The sequence below is a fragment of the Athene noctua genome, chromosome Z, assembly GCF_965140245.1.
Source record: "Athene noctua chromosome Z, bAthNoc1.hap1.1, whole genome shotgun sequence".
Classification (NCBI taxonomy): domain Eukaryota; kingdom Metazoa; phylum Chordata; class Aves; order Strigiformes; family Strigidae; genus Athene; species Athene noctua.
In genome coordinates, this window is record NC_134077.1 from 44,806,298 (window position 1) to 44,821,496 (window position 15,199).

The 15,199-nt window shown below is 38.1% G+C and overlaps 1 protein-coding gene across 4 annotated transcripts in view; it reads left to right on the top strand.

Annotated features, from left to right (window-relative positions):
- Window positions 1-15,199, top strand: part of SLC44A1 (solute carrier family 44 member 1) — an 80,272-nt gene that overhangs the window by 14,202 nt on the left and 50,871 nt on the right. For 3 of the 4 annotated variants that reach the window (XM_074932524.1, XM_074932521.1, XM_074932523.1), the window contains exons 2-3: window positions 5,448-5,540; window positions 7,965-8,107. In XM_074932524.1, the coding sequence (XP_074788625.1) occupies window positions 5,448-5,540; window positions 7,965-8,107 (236 nt within the window). The remainder of the gene's footprint in view (window positions 1-5,447; window positions 5,541-7,964; window positions 8,108-15,199) is intronic. The other variant, XM_074932522.1, reaches the window with a different exon arrangement.

Here is a 15,199-nt window from a genome sequence, read left to right on the forward strand (position 1 = left end):
GGATCTGATTGTGCTGTGCAGAAAGACCAGAAGAAATCAATCTTAGCTAGTTCCATGGCTTCTAGAGCTATCAATTTGTTTTTTAGCTAGGTTCTGTGCTTAAAAAACAAAATAAACCTATGTCCCACTGAAAAGAGTAGTCACAGACACTATTCTGAGGAACAAACAGGAGTTCATATATTCATGTCTGTATTTATAATTGACAGCCTAACAAAACAGGTCTGTGAAAGGAAGATGCATTTTAAATTTTCTTAAATTTTGTAAATGATCTTAGGAAATCTTTATAAAAGATGTGCAGTTGCATGAAATATTAAAAACTTGGAAGGTGGATGTAATACAGAAGGGAGACTAAGAAGTCCTTAAAAATTCAGTGTGCATTGGGGAGAGGAGTGAATGGATTAATTTTGTCAATTTATCCAGTCTTTAAGGAAAAGTCAAATAATGAATGATTATAAATAGTGAAATCAGTGGTGAAGTTTCTGTACACTAGGTCTGTGTCTGGCAGTACTGTAACCCACCAGTTAAACCTACAGAAGTTTCAGAAGTAGTATGTGGTCTGAAAAGTCACATCCTTAAAGCATGGTATGAGCTGCTAAGGGGCAAATGGGCCAAATGCTGAAGTGCCTGAGTGTTCTAGGATCTGAAAAATCTTTGTAAATCTAGGCCTGATTGTTTAGATGGATGAGTCAAAATGCCATGTTTTGTATTCAATATTCAATAGAAAAAAACCTGGCCATTTCTAAGTGTAGAAAATATGAAAGCTTATTCTCAATATCTGCAAATGGAAAACTGGATGTTTTGCAGCTTCTTTGTCTTGTGTTAGAAACAGGTTGAAAGAAAAAAACAAACTAAAACTAAGGAATTTATTGCTTGTTAAGAGGGAATGTCAAAATTATTTGTGCACATCTGTTTAAAAACTATTTCAACTTTTCTGTCTCATTTTCTGTTATTTTTGAAGTAGAACTGACTGAAACTTAAATGCTGAAGTAGAATATTGGGTCACTATGTTTCATCTGCATGTAAGGTTTTACTAACATTACTTACGAGGAGAGGTAATGAACAATTTGTCCTGGATGTGGAGTTTCCAAACTCCAGGAGCTTGGAGCACCTGCACCTGGAAGCCTTCTCCAGCCAGAACAGCACAGCTCATGTAACTAATATCTCATGAAGTTTAATTTGGTTTGGCTTTGCTGGTTGTGGACATTGCTTTAAAATTTTGTCTTCTCTTTGCTTTCTTAACACTGTGTATGGTAGTTAGATTAGCAGTTTGCAAGACTGCTCTTCCTCATGACTAGTGAATCTTCCTACAGGATTTGATGGGACATCCTTTGTCCGAGGTGTCTTCTGAGACTTGTTTGGGGCTGAAAAATGTGAGGGTTGTATTAGTTCATTCTGGTTTGGTTTTATTTTTTGCCCTTAACTACCTGAATGAAGCCATGACTGTATCCTTATAACCAGTGTGTTCATATGCAAATTGGAATAGTCCTATACTCTTCAGTTGCTGTCTTAAACTCACTAGCTGAAGTAAAGCCTAGAGCCTAACCTCTCCCTGCATCTCCTTTTCATCCAGTGAATGTTAGTGAGGCCAGTTATTCACTGGGTTCTCTTTAATTCATCCCATCTTCCTCAGCAGTAGCTTCATTTTTTTCTTCCTGAAACATACAATCAGATCACCACAAGATTTTAGGATTTCTTTCTCTGCCTTTCTCATGATGTTACAACATCCTCTGTTGATGGCAAATTCCATCTTTGCTGCTTACCCATCCATATATATAACACTGCAGATGTTCTTTACTTGGCTTCTTGCTTCTGTCACATCATCCCAAATTGTACATTGCCTGAGACCTTTTGTGTTTACAAAAATTCCCTGTAACTCCTTGCATCTGTAGCCTCCTGCTGACGTGCCATATTTTTACACTTTTTTTTTGCTCTTATGCTCTGGTGGGGCAAGTGAGGGCTTGTGTGGTAGTATGCAGTACAGCTATTGCACTCCACAGTGAAAGTGGTAACCATTGGTTTTGTGCTATGCTGATACCTCTGAAGTAGTATATTACAGGATGTGGAAGAGGCATAAATTCAGACCTGCCATTTGGTGCTGCAAAGGTATATTTTGGAAGTGGCAGGGGGAAAGACATCTGGAGGGGGAGGTTTCTTTGTTTATTCTGAAGGGATTGGATGCCACGAATACCAAAAAAATAGCCACTTTTTATTTTGTGTTTACATACATATAGTTTCTGTCTTGTGACCATGTAGCTCTGAATTCAACTAGAAAAGCCAACAGTTAATGTTTTGGCATTCTTCATGCTTCTCTTCTCCAAAAGAAAGCCTAACTTCAGACATCCAACTTTATAGGTGTGGAGTTAAGACGTAATTCTAAAATCATGCTGCAGCCAACAGTTCTCATTTGGTTTTGAGAAGCATTGAGTTTGCTAAGTCTTCTGCAAAATGGACAGATGTAAACTTCTGAACACATTCATTTGGGTTCTTGAGTAACTTAAAATCAACACAAAAGAGCTTTTATGGGCAGGAAAAGTGTTCCCAACCTGCAGGTTTGTCTTGGAGAGACAGGCTCTTTTGTGTGCTTCCAATCTTGACTGATAGTGCTGCTGTGCTGATAGATTCTCTGTGCTGTCATAACACTGCACAGGTAGTCCTGTTCTTTGTTAATGGCAAGAATATCCATAGAGAGCATAGCATAAATTACAAAAACACTGTTTTAAGAGAAAACTTAAAATGAATCAAATCATTTCCAAAAATATTCTCTTTCCTCTAGGTTATCTAGCTTTCTTGCATCAGCAAATACTGTAGACTCTTAATCTGTATGGAGGAAAGGCTGAAATCTGTAGAAGTGCTGATTTAGGATTACAGGCAAACCATGTCTGCTAAAATTTTATGGTGTTTCAGTTACAACGGAGACAAAGCATAGTTTCCAGACTGTAGAACAAACAACATTTGTTAGACCTTATGTTGGCCATAGATCATCAATCTGTGTTGCTCAAGCATGAGTACCACTGTCTGAGTTTGTAGAGTGGACAAGGAGTGGTGAGCAGTCACTAGAGAGACATAGACACCAACTTCAAAGATGAAGATGAAGGACTGTAAAGCTATCTAAATTTGGTGGGAATCCAGAATACAAGGAAACAACCGAGAAGGAAACAGCAAATGGCAGCTAGCTTGGGAGTGTAGCAAGGTCTGGAGAGGCTACTGGAGAAGGGTGTTGTTCTAAAGATGTATAATTTCATACCATGTTATAATAGTATGCTACATGGCTAAATTGGAGTTTGGTAACTATCTAGTGCCTTTTGAGTTGCCTCCAAGCATAGTTTTTGTTTAAAATACTTTTCTCTTTTTCTAAATTATGTTTTGGAGCAGAGTAAAAACTATGGACACAGAATAAATTCCTCATGGGTAACCTTCTAACTGTGTGCTACAACATGGCATTTAAAGTTTCTTTTGACATATAAATTGCAGTCCACTGAGTAAATAAAATGGATTACTTATGGTAACTGGGACTAGTCAGACAATCTAAATCTTCCAAAGCTATTCCAGAAGATGTCTGGTGGCTTTTAAAAATCCTATTAAAAGATTTTGTTTGCAGATGGTGCAGAGAGGATAAAAAAACCCCAACAGAACAAACCACATTATGTGATGCCATCTTACTGCTCCCTCTTCTGTGAAAGGCATCTTACTCGTAAGGTGCAGCTATAGGTGAAATTTATCTCTAGTGTTAGTAAAGAAAAGTAAATTGCTAAAGAATCCAGAGTTCTTGGAGTGGATTTAGGAGTAGGAAGCACAAAGTTTACATATTTTATGCAATTGTTATTCTGTTAATTATAACACTATAAATGACACAATCTTGTTGAAAATTTGAATAGTGTGTTAAAGTGTGAACCACCACGATCAGAAGACAGTTTTGTTGAATGAGTGTAGTAGTGCATAATGTGACCTTTTAGCAGCTCTCACTATTGATTAAGAAGTTTGACTGTTCAGAACTCGGAGTGAACTTGCACAGTTTCAATTAAAAATATAAAAGTATCTTCCTTAATACAAGACTGCAAAAGTAGCATGGAATTCCCTAATGCTAAATCAGACCACTTAGAAAACTGTAGTTTTTGAAACATGGTGCATGCAAGATTTAACTTATATTGTACCCAGTTTGTAGTTTTCTAATGGTAGTGTTTGAAAAGGTTGCTTTGTGCTTGTGAATTATCAAAAACCAAAGTCCTAAATACAAAAAAAACACCTTGCTAATATCACATGAGTTACATACTATTGCTTTTTTTGGTAAAAATGTGCAAAAACATACTGGAGATAAAAGCTGTTGACATTTCATCCGACCACTCTGTTTTAATTCAGTACTGACATTTTCCATCTTGTCAACAAAGTGTTGAAGATGCTTCAGAGTCTTGAGAGAAAAAGAAAGTAAAAATTTGAATAGGTTACTACTTGTGCTCTGTCTCTGAAGAGAGCTATTCTATATTCTCCCTGTATCAATCTTTTTTCCTCAAGTATAAAAACAGTGTGCATTTTTTGAGTCTTAGTAGACATATGTGAACAGTTAGTATTTGGGAACTAATTGAAAAAGCTTGTCTGTGTAATTGTATTTTTAAAAGTACATATAATTAATATTTTTCTTATGATAAATTCTGATACAGTGGTTAGTTTTGTGCTATAGCCAATGCTCATTCTTTTCTTAAAAACATTTTGCCTAGATGGCAAATGACTGTTTTTAACAGACTTTAATTATCTTAGCAGTGTATACACGTGAGAAATTTTGCCTCATGAGCAGTAACTATTTGAACTGCTTACAGCTCCCTTTTTATACTTTGCAATAGAGCTGCCATCATTGAGTATTTCAACCTTTATGTACATGGTTTTCCTTTCTGGCGCCTGGGCAGTACTGACTAGGGATTTCTTTGCTGAAATGTTAATCTCAGCTGTCTTTTGGTGGGTAGAGAACTGTTTCTTTAATAGCAATTTATTACCTCCTTTCTATGTGCACTGCCAGTAATGTTTTAAAACGTAGGAGCTGTTGAAAAGTTTAATCTTTTATCCTCTCAGAAAGCAGGTTACAGGAAGGTAGCTGTGGAAGACTGCAATAGCAGATATTGTTGATTGCATGACATTAGTTTCTCTTTTCTATTAATAAAAAAATAAATGAAAATAACCTGGTTTGTGGATAAATACCAAAAATTCCTGGGCAAATTACCTGTTTTCTGGATAAATAATTCTTTGTCAATCTAGATTCCAGTGGAGGTGCTTCATTGAGGTATATTTCATGAGCCTTACTCTTAAGTTTTTTCACCAAGCTGCTTCAGCTGTGTTGGAGTTTAAAGATAACTCCTGCTTTATGTTAGTGTCTTGAAAAATAATTTTCTGCTTTTTTCTATTATGAGCAGAAGATAATTTTTAAAAGCGTTGTTAACCTCATCTCTCTCTTCTCACAGAAGAGCTCCAAGCGAGAGTGGAAGCCTCTGGAGGACCACAGTTGCACAGATGTACCATGGCTGCTTTTATTCATCCTCTTCTGTGTAGGAATGGTGAGTGAAAAAAGGATTCTGAAGAGTTTTAATTAATGAGAAAGAATTTTTAAAACCTTCAGTAACTCACTGGGTAAGGTCAGGGTATACTTACATGGCAACCATCACCTGTAGAACAGAATTGGGTGCATCTGGGTCTTTGGTGGGGATACATGATTTATTGTTTGTGCCAATTCTCTCTCCAGCTCCTCTTCCCTTGAAACTCCAGTTTCATTTGTAAGTTATTTTCAGCATGGTGAGGTATCACTGGATTCATATAACTTATGGGACTGTGGATGTCCCAGAAATAATAGCTTTGAGTCTGGAAAACCATTCTGTGAAATCACAGTAGACACCTTGCTCATAAAGAAAGATTTGGAATATTAAACAGTTGACTTTTTTTTTTTCTTGGTGCTTAGTAGAAGCACCTACTATTATCAACCATATTAGTACTGGTAAGATCTTTATTTCCAAGTTATCTCAGCTTTGTCCTTGTGTGATGAAACCATCACCTTTTCCAAGACAGACTCACAACATTGTGCACTTTATATTAAAAAACCCAAACCTCCAAAAGTGGCAGATGAGTGAAAACTAGAAATACACTTCTTTTCATCTTGTTTTGTTTCATGTTCTTTCTGAACAGAATGTCTGTCACTGTCTTGTACTGCTGTGTTGTAAGCAGTAGCCCTTAGGAGGTTGGGACTTTTGTGCTGTCATCTTCCTTTTCCACTGTCCCATGTTCTCTGGTCTCTGGAATTACTCTACTGAAAAATTTATTTTTCTTTCCCCAAAGTGTTTGGTTTTGACTGTGCTTCAACAACAAAGATGATAGTATTTTGTTTAGATCATACGGATCATGTATGATTTAAACACTGTAATGTGAATATCTTGAAATCATAAAAAGCACAGTACTTCCTGAAACAAGCACCTCTTTTTTTTTTTTTTTTTTTTTTTTTGGTTGTCTTACTGCCTTTGATGTTCCCTGCTTACTCAGTCTGTATCTACCTGCTCCTCAATTATAAATTAGTCTGCTGTGTGTGAGTGCCCTAGATTTTCCCGCCTAAGCAGTATGATATACAGAGCAATTATCCTGTTGGGTCAAATGACATGTTAGTAGTTCTAGGGGGCTTCACTTGAAGGGTCAGGTACCATGATGGGTCAGGAGGACGTGGCTGCACTGTTCTAAATTAGCTTAGAGGGGGAAGAATTGCACGTCTTCCCTTACCCTGTCTGTAGGGAAAAAATTACTGAACCAGCCAAGAATCTGAGTACTATTGTATGTGTCATTTACAGACTAGTAAGGGATCCAAGAAGCTGAAAGTAAGCGCTGGAAATCAGCTTTAATTATTACTTGTGATACCCTTTTGCTTATTTTGTCCTTGTTTTCACTTTGAGTATTAAGTCTGTAAGTGCATTAGTGCATGGGCAAGAGAAAGATAATGACCAGCTTGCTGTCTGAAATTTCTCTAGAGAGTCAGTGTGTCCATCAGAAAAGGTCACTCTTCTGTATCTTCAGACCTTTAAAACCACCCAAAAATTAACTGTTCCATTATGACTTCATTACCTCTTGTCATCATCTCATGTGGTCCTGTTGCTGCTATCTGTTGCTCCATGCATTTGTCTCAGCTGGTAACTCTGCTTCCCCTTTTTAAACCTTCACTTGCCTCATCTGTAAAAACAGTTCATTGATGGAGTGAGCTGATGGTTCACTTCTCCCTGTCAGTGATGTTGCTAGAAAGCTAATGATTCTTTTGGACAAGTCTCCTGTTTGCATAATCACTGCTTTGATACTGATTTTGCTAGTGAAATATCTCTGACAGTTCACAGCAAGACCTGCCTGACATTGGTTATTTTCTACATTACTCTGAGCCATTTTGCATTCTCTTGCTCTGTGTCTTGTTTCTTTCCTGCATTTGAACCCAGCATCTGGAACCATAGTGGCCTTGACCTGGTCACTTTCTTCAGAGGATTTTCTTAAAAGGAACTTATGTCAGAAAAGCTTCTTCATTCTAGATTATCTTTGAAAGCCCATAATTTGAAGGAAAAAAAAAAAATCTTCAAGCAGGAAGATCTGGACTGCCTGGAATCCTGTAAGATGCATGCTAACCCTTGAAAACTCCAGCTTTGCTTGTAGCTCTCCTTCACTACCTGCCCTTGGCCTCCCTTCTGACTCATGCACCACTTGCTGACAGTATGAATCTCAAAAAACCCACCTACAAGATTCTTAACTATGCTTGGATAATATGCAGTGTTAGATGTCTGAATCCTCTTTTGGCTTGCATTCAATTTTATAATTGCACAACAGTTCTCTGTGGATGGTCCTTGTCTTTACTTTTTCAGTCTGAAAGAATTTTTAAAGAACCCCTGCTTAGAAACAAATGAATTAGAGTGGCTTTTCCCAGCTGTCAGAGTATTACTAAACTGTGGGGTTTTTTTCTCCTCCAGGGTTTTATCTGTGGCTTTTCAATAGCTACAGGAGCAGCTGCAAGACTGCTTTCAGGATATGACAGTTATGGAAATATTTGTGGACAGAAAAATGTCAAGGTGGAGGGAATAGTCAACAGTGGTCTGGACCTCACACACAAGAAGTGAGTATATGATTCAGTTGCTTCATTCTGTAAACCAGGAAAGGCAAAACCTTTCTTTCTTTGAGAGTCGTTTTCAATAAAATGGGAAAAGGGATATGCTGACTGATTTCCTACTTGTCCTTCTTCACTCTTCTCACCTACAGAACAACAATCTTTTATAATAACCAGCAACAGTACTTGGGGAATATATGTTGATGGATGTGCAAGCAATATGAGTACAGCTAAGACAAGGAGAAATTTCCCTTTCTTAGCATCATCTTCATGTAGGAGATAGTATCAGGCCACTGAAGAATCTTGTTTGTTAAAGTTCTAGATATGACAAGTATTTGCAGATTTGGGAGCAGACCTTTGATATCTATGTAGGCATGGTTTGCTTTTGATGTTCCACGCTCAGTTTCTGCCACGGAGTTTAGGAGGAGATGGGATATATCCAACACATTAAAATGAGACTTTCAAATTTAAACTGTAAGCAGTATATATATAAGTGGCTTGTGGAGAAAATGCATAAAACTTCTAAGCAGCACGCAGCTCCTGTTAAGCAGTGTCATGTTAAAATACATACTTACAGATCAGAACCAGCCAGGTATTTCCTAACTTTTGTGCAGAAAAGCACCATACTGCAATAGTAGTATTGGAACTGAGTAACAAGAATTCTGAACTCTCAGGTTCAAAACCTGTGAATGTCTGTTGAGGTCTGTCTGCTACCTCAGAGTGCATCTGTACAACTTGGGTGACTTTAGAAAATAAATTATTTAGTCTAACCTAAGAACAGTGGTATTAATTGACAAAAAAAGAAAAAGATGTTTCCTTCACTGTTGATTACTTCAAAGAACTAAAAAGTCTTTCATTTCTGGGCATGGTAGCCTTTTACTTCACATTTACTTTCAGACTAACAAAACATCCATAATTTGCATGTATTATTTTGGAAGGATTCTTTCAAAAAATCTGTTTATTTTGAGTTGCTATACTGTTAGATTTCTGAATATCTGATTTAAGATTTAATGTAGCTAGGTAGTGTGTTGCTAGAAGAATCTGAGTTAAATAAAATAGCCTGAAGCATTTTACAGATTTCTTCTGAGAAAATAAGAATTTTTTTAATCTAATCACCGCTTCCAGGAGGCTTGAAAGGCTTAAAACTTATTCAGCATAATTTTTCTATTTCTTCATATAAATATTTTAGTGGTTTCTAAAATCAGATGTGTTCAATACAAAATTGTCATTCCTATGAGAGAAAATACAAATTTTAAAATTATAATTTTAAACTTTCCTTTAGAAATACATAGTGTCTGAGTTTGTGTGAAAGTGAAGAAACTCAGACAGCTTATTGAAATGTAACAATTAATAGTGTAATAGTCTCCTACATGTGAAGAAATGAGGCCATTATGAGGAGAAATATTATCACTGCTAAATGATTCTCCCTTGTAAAGCCAGGATCAAAAGACGGCAAATAAAAATGGAGACTATTTTTAACAGATTTAATAGGCAGAGCCCATTGCATGTCAAAGTCTTAATAAGGTTCAGAAGGATTGCCTTTTTCTAATAAAGGCATCATGGCTTGAGGCATGACCTGAGGAAATGAATGATACCCTCATATGGGATATCATCTCTATTTGGTTAAGTGAGAGAGAAAAACTTCTACCGAGGCAGATTATTCTGTAACTGTTCACAGTGAAGTGCCTGGTACAGTCCAGGGTACCCACCTTTGAAGAGGCCGGTTCTCACATAAGCGAGTGATCCTTCCCACTTTCACACCCTATAGCTTTTAAAATTTGCTTGGCAATTTTTCATAAGAAACTTTTCTTCTTTGCATCTGTCTCTAGCACATGGAGGTCCTACAGTGTCTGAGGTGCAGTCCATGGGAGTATTCATGCTATTTTATAGAAGTACTTTTAGGACAGACTGTAAAAATAAACTCTTCTTCCTGCCTGTACTTTGCAGTTTGTGTAGAGAAAGAAAGGTCTTTAAGCTCTACAGACATGGTTCTGGTAATATGAAGTTATTCTTATTTCATTCTGCTTGGAGGGTAATTCTGTCTTCATTTCCCAGTTCAAGGCAGAAAAGCTAAATCATATGTAAAAGTAACATTTTCTTCCTTGTAAATTGCAGAAACTGATAGGCACTGTAATGAGGAAGTGAAATGAATGTGGTCTGTGTGCATATGGAAATCTGGGTGGTAAGGGTGAAGAGCAGAGTTCCTTCAGGGATATGATTTGATCCATGTGCATCAGACGCTGAAACCAGTGAGCTGAAGGGGAATTTTACAGCCTGGTCTCATTCAATCAGGCATCTTTTTACAAAGAAAACACAGTAGAGGTTTAGTAGGCTGTGCTTTAGAGACAGACACAGGATTATAGTTAGCCCTGGCAGTGCATTCTCATTAAACCTATCCATTACAAAAAAGCTCCTTGCTTTTCAAATTCTGGCAGTTATAAGGGGGTTAAAAAATGACCTTTTATTTGCAAATAAATTATAACCATGACAGCCAAATAGAAGTATGTGAAATACTAGTTCAGTCTGATTTTTTTGATCACCAGTATGTAGCTGCTTGGACAGAATTCAGTTTGTACTGTTCACTCAAGCGTGAGATGTGCATGTGCCACTATAGAGAAGAGTTAAGAGTGGCATTCCACCTTAATAAAAGCCTTTGACTCAGGGAAATGCTTGGAGTTTAAGTAGTGGGAAAACCCAGGGAGAGTTTGCACAGGTATACAGAGAATTTGGTTGAGTGAAACTGTGTATACCCTATCCATACTTTGTTTAGAGTGAGTGTGATCGCTTAATTAACTGCTCCCTTATTGTGATACTTTTAAATCACAGCAGACATTTCTGTAAAGTACTCATTTGTTTATAAAGAGATGCCTTGAGGGCTGACAGAAAATCGGTAACACTGGCAAACTTAAGAGTGTACCAAATACCTGAAGGTAAGATAGGCTTGTTCATGTGATCTGTAACAGTGCTTCCAGAATCAAGGTGTAGTGTACAAAATGATGATGCTCTGTCCTCCTGTTTTTGCAAGGGAAGAGGATACTGCTGTGTTTTTCATAGGCATTAACAGGTAATAGGACACTTGTCTGGTAAGCTACCAGTCAGAAGCCAAAGTTGTTGATTTTTTTCTTTTTTCCTTAACCTCTGCTCATTTTGAAATTATGTTTTCGATTACTTGCCTAGAAATCTGGATTTTTCTTTTGGAAGTGAAAAAAAGAAACGCATTGCAATATAAGCTCAAAATAGTGGTAATGCACAAGAAGTTATCCTATAGATCTGTAAAAAAAAAAAGTTATGATTAATTTTGAAAAGTTGTAGTGAGGTTTATTTTGAATTATATGCCTATGGACAACTTGACCTTATTTTCAGAAACCATGGCTTCTGAAAAACTAAATAAAACTCTTCCCTTACTTTTCTTTATGTGTAGGAATCATCTTAAAATTAAAGATTAATTTAAAATTTGTAACTTTTATTACGGCAATGGGAGGAAAACATTAAAAATTACATGCAGTTATTTTTACCCAAGTAAGCTTTTCATCACACTCTATTTGAGAGGTTCTTTTAACAAACTGATTTCCAGAAAAGTGGGTTGTTAAGATCAAAGAATCATAGAACCATATAGAATGCTTCAGGTTCAAAGACAGCTTTCATGGTCATGTAGTTCCAACCCCCCCTGCCATGGGCAGGGACCTCATCAACTAGATCAGATTGCTCAAAGCCTCATCTAGCCTGACCCTGAACACTTCCACGGGGGGAGCAGCCACAACCTCTATGGGCAGCTTGGTTCAGTGTATTACCACCTTCACAGTAAATAATTTCTTCCTTGTATCTAATCTAAATCTACCCTCTTTCAGTTTAAAACTGTTACCCTTGTCCTATCACTAGGCCCTCGTAAAAAGCCTCTCTACATTTTTCATGTAAGTCCCCTTTAAGTACTGAAAGGCCACAATAAGGTCTCCCCGGACCCTTATCTTCTCCAGGCTGAACCAGCCCAATTCTCTCAGCCTTTCTTCACAGGAGAAGTCTTCCAGCCCTCTCATCATTTTTGTGGCCCTTCTCTAGACCTACTCCAACAGGTCCATATTTTTCTTGTAGCAGGGACACCAAAGCTGACTGCAATTCTGCAGGTGGGGTCTCACCAGGGCAGAGCGGTGTGAGAGACTCTCCTCCCTCAAACTGCTGACCATATGTCTTTCGATGCACCCCAGGATACAGTTGGCCTTCTGGACGGCAAGTGCAGATTGCTGGCTCACATTCAATTTTTCATCCACTACTACCCCCAAGTCCTTCTCTGCAGGGCTGATACTTCATAAAGATTCTTCCTAGATTGTAAATCTAATATACTGAATTTCCTATAGCAAACAAATTTTCATTCTCAATGTTGAACATCTCTAACAGTATGATTACTTTGTTTACTTCAGTCTTTGTATTGCTGATCTAAGTTGCTTTCTTATCAACAAATTAGTCTATTGTTGATTCTAAATGACTGAAATTGCAGCACAAACCATGTAAGTACATTCTTCTAGTGAGAAATAAAATCTGTTCTGTAGTGACACAGTATGGCATTTTCAGCAATAAAATCACATACTTTTCAATAAGTAAGTTTTAAAAACAAAAAACAAAATACTTTTTCCTCTGTAATGCTGGTGCTTAGCATTTTGATTTTTGTTTCAGCTGCTAGAAATTTTTTTTAAATCTTACTTCTTCTGGCTTGCTAGATCATGGACTGAAAACACAGATTTTATAGCCTGGAATTCACTTTGCAGCTGCTTTGTTGTTAGAACTGTCTCTGAACCATACAATGCAGTGTTTGAGTTACATGTGTCTGTTTAAGGGTAACACAGCACACTGCTGTCAAAACTGCATATGGCACTATAGTTTCACTGTATTTCTAAATTTCTAGGCTTGAATTAAAATGGTAGTGTTTATTTTAGAATATTCTAAATATTATATAATATTTAGATATTAAATATAATATCTAAATATTTAGAATATTTTAGTGTTTATTAGAATATTCTAATTTCTTCTGGCCATTAAAATTATGGCTTGGCCCTTGAGTTTAAATCACTGTAGAAGTGGGCTGGGTTGTAGCTTGTTAATGCTGATATTCCTGACTTGGTTTCCTTAGGTAATAAGTGTTAACACTTGGAGGGGCCTTCTCTCTGGGCACTGGAGCCCAGCCCAATACATTCTGGGACCCAGGGTCTCTGCCTGGGCTGAGGGATGTGGATGGACAGAAGGACATGGGACACTAACACAGCTGGTTACAGAGACTGGTGCTGGCAAGGTGCTGCCTTCAGTGGCACCCACAATGCAGGACTCACATAAATACAAGCACAGACAGTCACGTCCCCTCCTTCTCATGGGCAGGCAGAGATTCCAGGCCCTCTTAGCTGTCTCAGTGGTCCTCCCTACTTGGCAGCTGGTCCAGCTTGCTGCTCACCAGCAAACACTCATGCACTCATCCCACAGGCACCAGATGCGGGAGAGATGAACACGCACACGATCAATGTGATCAAGCAATGCCCATTTATTAAAGGATACACAGCAATTTATAGACTACCATAAAGTACACATGCAGCTACTTGATTGCTAATAGGCTAAAGCTACTTGTCCACGTGCCCTTTTGCCCTCTTGGTCCTGGTGTGGTGTCCACACGCCATCTCCTGCTAGGCAAACATCTTGTTTTCCACAGTCCAGCTTCCTTATCTCTTTGCTACACACGCAGTTTCTCAGCCCCTTGGCCTTGCAGGTGTTCTTCACAACAGCTACAGCCTGTTGTTACAGTGAGGCCACTCGGTCTGCATCGCTCATATGTCCATTATTTTCCAGCCATTCCTCCACAAATTCTCTTTTTTGTTTTTGAGCAATCCAGGCCCCTTTTATTGTTCGGTCCATCGTTCTCATAAAACACTTCCACACACAGCTTAACATCATTAAAAAGATTATAATGACAATTAAAACTGTTATTCCATGTAAAAACAAATCCTTTAACCATCCAGTAATTGGTAACCTTTTAGCTGAATCATTATTAAATATTCTTCCTTCTTCAAGATGTAAACCCATCATATAAGTGTCACTACAAAACCAAGTGTCATTTACCAGTACTGCTGAAGGGGTCACGTTTTGCCATCCCAGTCAGACTGTCTGATTATACCAAGCATGATGGCCAGTCAGATTTCATCCTCATTAATAACTATATTTCATCTAAACTACATCTTTCACTAGTGACTAGTAAGCCTAGATATTTCATTGAGGAGTTGCAATTACTGTTAGCATTTTCTCTGTTAAGAGCTGGCAACTGTAGTGTATTGTCCTGTTGCAGTAGCAAACATTACCCAGACATTCTGCTTAAATGATCAGTCGAAGAGGCCACAAACTGTTGGTACAGGGGCATCCACAGCACCCACAGCTGGATCCTGAGTGCTGGCTGCCTCTCACACCTCAGGTATGGTTGCACACAACTTGCTGGTAACCACTGGAGACTGTGACCTGTGAAGACACAAGCATAACCTCTTCCCCAGGTTATTGAAAAGATATGGTCCTTCCCAGTTACCACTTTCTAGGTTTTTTGTTAACACTTGAGCCTTGCCCTGGACTTCCTGTTATTCTGGTATCTGTGATGAGAAGTGATGCAGTATTGGTGGCACCTGTAAGACAGGGGAATGTTTAAAAAGTTCATGACATATAATGCCTTATTTAGCCTTTTGTGAGGTGTAGATTGATACCCTGCATCTCCCCCTTTTTGTTGTAATAACACTTTAGCATGCCACACATATGCTCCCCAATGGCCTGTCCAGTCGGTGAGTGGGGAATGCCGGTCAGAGGCTTGTCTCCCCACTGTATGGCAGGATGCAAGCAGTGCTCCAAAAATAGTATTATCAGACACGTGTATATTTTAACATTTCAAATGCAGCTAAGCGAGTGACATCAGATTGGCCTAATTCTGAGGAGGTGAGTCCCCAAGGGCCAACACCACTTCACTGTTGAAGAGATAGAGTCTTTCTGGTGTTCAGGGCAAGTTGCGATGATGTCTTGAGCCTGATGCCTTGATAAAGAAACCTGGTTTTGTATTGCCCTGGCATTCTGGTGGAAAAAATGCATGTG